At 41.9% G+C, this 7008-nt stretch overlaps 1 protein-coding gene across 2 annotated transcripts; it reads left to right on the forward strand.

The window, feature by feature from the left end:
• The first annotated feature begins 839 nt into the window (after window positions 1-839).
• On the forward strand, window positions 840-4441 carry LOC147884632 (pentatricopeptide repeat-containing protein At2g03880, mitochondrial-like). Of its 2 annotated transcripts, none has more exons than XM_087397092.1 (2): window positions 840-1123; window positions 1207-4441. In XM_087397092.1, exons 1-2 carry the CDS (start codon window positions 998-1000, stop codon window positions 2704-2706), a joined length of 1626 nt encoding a protein of 541 aa, XP_087253218.1. In that variant the 5' UTR covers window positions 840-997; the 3' UTR covers window positions 2707-4441. The 2 variants fall into 2 exon arrangements, with proteins under 2 accessions (XP_087253218.1, XP_087253219.1); XM_087397093.1 differs by having other exon boundaries at window positions 1233-4441.
• Window positions 4442-7008: the final 2567 nt, after the last annotated feature.

Raw genomic sequence — 7008 nt, forward strand, 5'->3', positions numbered from 1 at the left:
TGTCCTCCATCCAGTTTTTGCAACTCTACTCCTGCCCACCTAAACAACAGCTAGCACATCCAAAAAGCTTTAGAATTGCCCTCCCATCTTGAATCGGTGATCTTCCTTCTAATAAGTTGTCAGAGTTGTGATTAAGTATTTGTTATTGCACTCCTTTCCTGTCATTTGAACACACCACAAAACCAATCCGATGATGTCTAAGTGCTTTGTATGCAAACTCAAAATAATCGCTATGCATTAGTTGTTGTTCACTCAAAGACTCCAAATGGAACATATGTAAGTGCACGGGTGCATGTGTATATGTGTGCACACGTGTATGTATTTTCCTATGAATTCACACACATGGGAGGTAGTGTCTACACAAATGCACATGTTTATGTTGATTCTCTACACATGGGAGGTATATTTGTGCACACATGCATGTGTTTGCCTATGTGTGCACACACATGGGAGGGAGTGTCTACACAAATGGAAATGTTTATGTTGATTCTCTAGGGGGGAGAGAGAGAGAGAGAGAGAGTTGGGGGGGGGGGGGCTGAATCTTCAAGTAAACTAAGCATAAAGCCAAACCAAGCATTGCCTATGGTGTAAACTTGGAATTTTATTCCTTGAGATGGCAGGATGGAGAGATTGAAGGTTTGGAGAGAGGAAAGAGGGAGATTGGAGGTTTCGTGCAGTTAACTCAATCACCAACATAACCTAACCCAAGTCTTAGTAGCCTATATTTATCTCTTGGCTATAGAGTTAACGTTGCCATGCATTGACGCTATCTTGACAACATGTCCCGAAAACATGACGAATCTCCTTTACTCTAGGATGGCGTTGCCCGAATTCCAGTGGCCAGCCTAAGGTGCCTTGATTTTGTTGCTTGGAAATTCATCGAGTGCGAGGGAATGGTACAACCACCCTATGCAATGGATGTCATTTGTGGACAAGAACGCCAAGCTCAGAATACGCTCTTATCTCAAGTGAACATGCCAAGCTTTCCACCAAACGGATGGCAATCGGGTGGCCTTATACCGTCAAGGAGCGTGTAGAATCGACTATGCACGTAGGCGTCATCCATGGACGCTTATGTGAGGAGTATTTCAACGATCGTACCCGGGATAACGGAAACAAAGATGTAAGTTGCATCTACGGATTATTTTATCGGATCGGGCCTGTCAAGTGTTTCTCTCCTCACTATGTCGATCTTTGAATTTTTAGGACAATTTCGACTCTCTACATTTCAGGAATAAAATTTCCAAGGAGGCTCTTTGGATTAACGATCATAAGACTCCAGAATGGGTTAAAGAGGAGTTACAAATAACGTTACCGAGAACGAAATCTGTGGAAAGCTTTCAAAGTGGCAATCACTGGTTTCGTGCAGCCAGAGCTGGAAAGGCAGTCCAGCTGAACCATGTTGAAAAAAATCCTGCCCATGTGGAACCTTTAAATGAGGTTCCTATCTTTAAGATGAACAATTTGATGCATATGCATATGAAGCGTGGGAGAATTGTGGATGCTCGCTATGTGTTTGACAACATGCCAAAGCGTGATGTAGTGTCGTGGAACACTATGATCTTGTGGTATGCCAAACACGATGAAGGTGCGTTTGCTTTGCAGTTGTATGCACGAATGATTCAGGACGGTATTCAACCCAATGCACGAACTTATGTAGGCGTGTTGAAGGCTTGCAGTAGCCTCGCAGCACTGGAAGAGGGCAAGCACCCAGATGGAAACTTTGTGAGAATAGGGTGGCTAGAGAAGGGTAGAGCCATTCATTTCCAAGCTCTAAAGTGTGGCTTTGAGTCAGATATGTTCCTGGGAACCACCTTGGTGGACGTGTATGCAAAATGTGGGAGCATGGAAGATGCTCTGTGTGTCTTTGACGAGTTGGCTGATCGTGATGTGGTTTCGTGGAATACCATGATCCTGGGGTACAGCAAGCAGGGAGAGGGTGCACTGGCTTTAGATATGTACGCACGGATGCAACACGAAGGTGTAGACCCCAGTGCTCGAACTTTTCTTGGCGTATCAAAGGCATGTGGCAATACAGCAGCGGTAGAAAATGGAATGGAGCTCCATTTTCAAATTACCAAGGCTGGACTAGAGAATAATCCAAATGTGGCAAATAGTCTTATTGACATGTATGCCAAATATGGGTGCATGGTGGATGCTCAACAGTTGTTTGATGCGTTGGGTACAAGGGATGTTGTAATATGGAGCTCATTGATTGCAGGATATGCCCGCCAGGGAGAGAGTAAACTGGTGTTTGATTTGTTTGAGAGAATGTGGCAGGAAGGCGTTCAGCCAAATGGGATTACATTTCTGAATGTTCTTACTGTATGCAGTCATGAGGGTCTCGTGGATGATGGCCAAATTTATTTTCAGGCAATGAGCAAGCAGTATGGCATTATCCCGACTATCGAGCACTATACTTGCATGGTGGATCTCTATGGCCGTGCAGGCCAACTAGAGGAGGCAATGTCAATGGTTAGGAACATGCCTTGCCAACCTGATGATATTCTGTGGTTGACCTTGTTGGGTGCTTGTCAAAAGTGGCAGAACGTAGAGGTTGGAAGACATGCTTTTGAAAATTTGGTGAAATTGGATATCAAACTTGATGCAGCATACGTCTTAATGGCAAACATATATGCAGATGCTCAAATGGAGGAAGACCATGATAAGATCCAGGTGATGAGGGAAAATGCCCAGAGCTGGTAGATGACTGGTGCATGCATAGGGATAGAAGACATCCTCAAAGCAAAGATGTACAGACAACAAGATGTTTTTGCTTTGTTTGTACTTTGGTCTACACCCACTGTTGGGTGCTGATGACGTCAGATGTCGTAGTAGCTAGTCCCTGCGGAGTTTATGGTTTTCAAACTTATGAGTGACTATCATGAGATTGAAACTGCACACTGTGTTGTATTTTTAGAGGATGAGTTTGGGCATGCTCCTGGATTCATCTAGACAACAAGATCTGTCTTTTAAGATGGATGTGTTTATTTTGGACAGTATTTATGTGACTTAGGTATCACTTGTAGTCTGGCAGTACAACGCACATAACGAGGCATTATGAGCAGCCCACTACCACTACCAATGGTGGATATGGTGGTGTGCCACTCCATCCAAGTTTTTGCTAGAACATAGGGCACAGCCATGGTACTTGAATGGCAGCTGGTTTCATAACAACTTACTCTGCTCTAATCAGCTGCCAGCACATGGGAGATTGAAGATTAATCTAAAGAATTGCCTATGGATGGGACGTCCATATCATCCTTATCTATGAGCCCCAATATAAGAGGCAAAATGCAAAGAGGGGGAAATGCAATTATATGCTTGTCACAGGGGACAGTTTTCTACTCTTTGAGATTGAGAGGTTGAGTTGAGTAAGGACAGTTGTTGAGGCGGGAGCTGTCTTCTTTTTCTTAATTTGCAACCCGCAATCATATGGGCATACAGTTCACATCGTAAAGGAAGTTGGTGATGCTCATCACAACTTCAATTCCCACTTCACTGCTGTGGGTTTGTATACAGGTCTGACGAAAGGCTTGGCCATACTGACAGGTAGCTCAAAGTAACAGCTTTTTCCATTTCTAAATAGACTAGCAATTGAGAAGCCAACGGTGATAATAGACATTATTACAAAGATCATCAAAACATCGATCATTGTTGGAATGTGACACAAGCTCCTCAGTGTGTCTGCATGTATGCATGTGTGCATAGGCCTCTCTCTCTCTCTCTCTCTCTCTCCCCCCCCCCGCCCTCCTGTCCTCCCTGCCTAACCTCCCTACCGAGCTCAGCAGAAGCCAGCGGCAGTTGTGGTCACACCAACCAGCAGAAGAAACCAGGTTGCAAGCAGCTTTAGGTCGTGCCGCCGTCAGGAGAAGTCCAGGCCACGCAGGTGCAGTAGAAGCCCAGGTTGTTCAGTCCCGTTCATAATAGCTCGTAGTTCCAGCTCCAGCACAGGTCAACTTTAGCTCCAGCTCACAGCCAGGTCCAGCTTCCTTCATTTGGTTCACAGCAGCTTCAAACTCAACTGTCACTCCGAGTTGGGCTGACCAACGAGCCCAACTCGGGGGTTAGTCTCAGCAAAGGGTTGCCAGCTTACTACAGGCCATCATGGAGTTTCAAAAGGTGAAGACTTTTGCTACTTCAAACCCCAGCCGGCAAGCTTTCTTACTTGCCCATAGCAGCTGGATCAACACCTATACCCTATGCAAAAACATATCAAAGGGCCAAAGACCTGCAGGAACAGATTTATTACTTGCAGCAGGAAATGCGAGAGCTCAAGCTCTGACTTGTAGCTATGGAGAGGAAAGTGAAGGACATGGACAGTCGTGCAAGGCAGGAATTCATTGAAGTACTACACAAATGCAATGCATCTCCACCAGCACCACAGCTTGTCTTTACAGTCAAGGAAATGATCACCAGCCAAGTGAGCTCAATCAAGAAAGAGATGATTGCTGATGTCAGACAATAATGTGAATAAAACTGACCTTTATGTGGAAGTAAAAGAGCAGGAAACCAAAGTAAATAATAGAACAATGGGAGGCCGTAGGATGGCTGCCTTGGTGATGAGAAGGGATACACAAAAGATAAAATTACAAGCCTAAAGAAGGAAATACCACAGGTTGAACAGGTGAAAATGTTGTATACAATATCACTCAAAAGGGAAACAAGCACAGTTCTACTTCAGAGAGAGGGCACTGAGGGTTGAGATACCTCAAACAAAGACATAAACTGAAGGGTACAAGGATTTGGATATATGAGGAGCTCACTTTGACCCAGCTCAAACAAAGAAACACTGAACTTATTAAATTGAAGGAAGCACCTAAAGCAGGCAAATGGGTGGTCTATTGAAATGGAACAACATTGATTAGGGACTTCAAATCCAAGCCCAAAGGCTCTTGGTATTAATTTGATGTTATAAAGGCCATCTTAGGATAGTACTGGTTTGTAGTTATGCTCTATATAATTCTGGAGGACTTGAGCATTGGGCACTCCCGACTCTCTGTCCAGATGTATTGCTGCTAGTATTGTCTCTAGGGCCGCAAGGCCTTCTGTAGATGTTAATGCATCTCTCTCTCTCTCTCTTTCTCTCTCTCTCTCTCTCTAGGGCCTTGGAGCTATATCTATGTTTGTATGTATGTATGTATATTTCTCTATCTTACGTTCTAATTTATTCAAATTCTAAAGCTACATCACTAAAATGAATGCCAAAACAGCCCGAAGCTTATTTGACTAACAACTATGAGAATGCTAGATCCTATTGAAGAAGAGTTCAACAATAGCAGCAAGGCAGAATGTGGCCTTGAACAAACTTTATAAAACTTTCTAAAAGTTATCTAGAATATTGTCAATAAGGCATCTTCACAATCCAAATCATGCCAAAAATTATAAGTTGATTATCAACATACAAACCTTTTTACAAGCATTGATTGAAATTTTAAAGAGTAAATATAAAAAAGTTGTCCTTGTAAAAAATTCTAATAAGAATAGCTAATTGGTATTTTGCCTTATTACTTTAGCCTTTGAATGTTTTCTACTTATTTAAAAAGGATCGAGTAGTGATCTAGAGGACACTGAAGGTCTAAGTAGGATTGTTATTCCAAACCACTTACTTTAGCCTTTGGGATTTTTCTATTTATTTTTAAAAAGGGTCTAAGAGGGCTCTAGAGGATGCAAGACCGTATTAGATAATTCGGGAAAAACCCAATTCCGAGAATGGCAGTTTTGGAAGAAATTGTAACTCCTCTCAATGAAAAAACAGGAGAAATATGTGAAAATAGACTAGATAGCCATTCATGAAGTGTGAAATATCAACTACATTCTCAAATAATAAATAGAATATCAGTGTCTAAACTACGTTATCATCAAAAAAATAATAAACTTTGAAACCCATTTGAGTTAGATTCATCTCGTGAGCCATAGTGATGTTCAAAAACACCTTCATAATAGCGAGTCTCTCGAATTTCCATTAATATTGAGACTCGCTTTTGTTGTGAGCATTCTCATTTGAAAATCTCCAAAACACCGTTTAAAAAATGTAGAGTGTAATTAATAACCATGAGTATTGCAATGAAAACGCACAGGCTCTTTAACTTAGTAAGATATGTAGTTGATGGAAAATCAAGATATGTAGTTGAGGAGAATGAATGCAAGATATGTAGTTGATGGAAAATCAATGGGCAATGACAAGCATTTGATGTAATTTAGGTGGCAATGACAATCATTTATTGTGCACTTTCAATGTTTGGACTAACTAGCATTATTGTAAAACGATAACTTTACATGTCATGTTGATTACTCATTGCAAAGTAAAAAAGTACACTTTAGGATGGAAACATAACAACTTGTTGATACACCATTGAAATTCCTGAAATAAATCATGATTCCAAAGAAACTCTCAACCACTAGCGGAGAATGGCAGTAGGATAATGGCAAAAGTGCCAATGCACATGTGAGTTTAGGATTCCTTGTGCATGTTTTCAGGTCATGGTATGAGATTGGCACCACTACCATTCTCCACTGGTGGCATTCTTCACAGAGATTGGCACAATTCCATATGATCTCTGCACATGGGAGTTTAGGCTTCTCAATGACATTTCTTAAGGCCTAATAGGAGATTGGCACCACTGCCATTCTTCACTTGTACAAATGTTTACCCTACTATTCTAGGAGGGGTATTCCAGTGATCATAGGAGAGTGGTGTCCGATTCCAATCCACATGTGAGTTTGATGATCTCAGAGATTGACACAATTCCATTTGATCTCTACACAACGGAGACAGTGATCACTACATAAAAGAATGCACATGTGAGTTTAGGATTCCTTGTGCACCACTGCCATTCTCCACTGGTGGCATTCTATAATGGCAAAACTGCCAATCCACATGTGAGTTTATGATTCCTTGTACATGTTTTCAAGTCATGGTATGAGATTGGTACCACTATCATTCTCCACTGTTGGCATTCTCTACAGAGATTAACACAATTCCATATGATCTCTACACAGCGGAGA

This window comes from Dipteris shenzhenensis, chromosome 26 (assembly GCF_047967505.1).
Source record: "Dipteris shenzhenensis isolate YYH24624 ecotype China chromosome 26, Dip_SZ_1.0, whole genome shotgun sequence".
NCBI lineage: Eukaryota > Viridiplantae > Streptophyta > Polypodiopsida > Gleicheniales > Dipteridaceae > Dipteris > Dipteris shenzhenensis.

What these genes read in the sequence shown, in the direction of transcription:
- LOC147884632 (XM_087397092.1), top strand. Translation starts at nt 998, where the DNA reads ATGGCAATCGGGTGGCCTTATACCGTCAAGGAGCGTGTAGAATCGACT. An exon ending in GGGATAACGGAAACAAAGAT is followed by an intron (nt 1,124 to 1,206) that starts GTAAGTTGCATC and finishes TTGAATTTTTAG; the next exon opens with GACAATTTCGACTCTCTACA.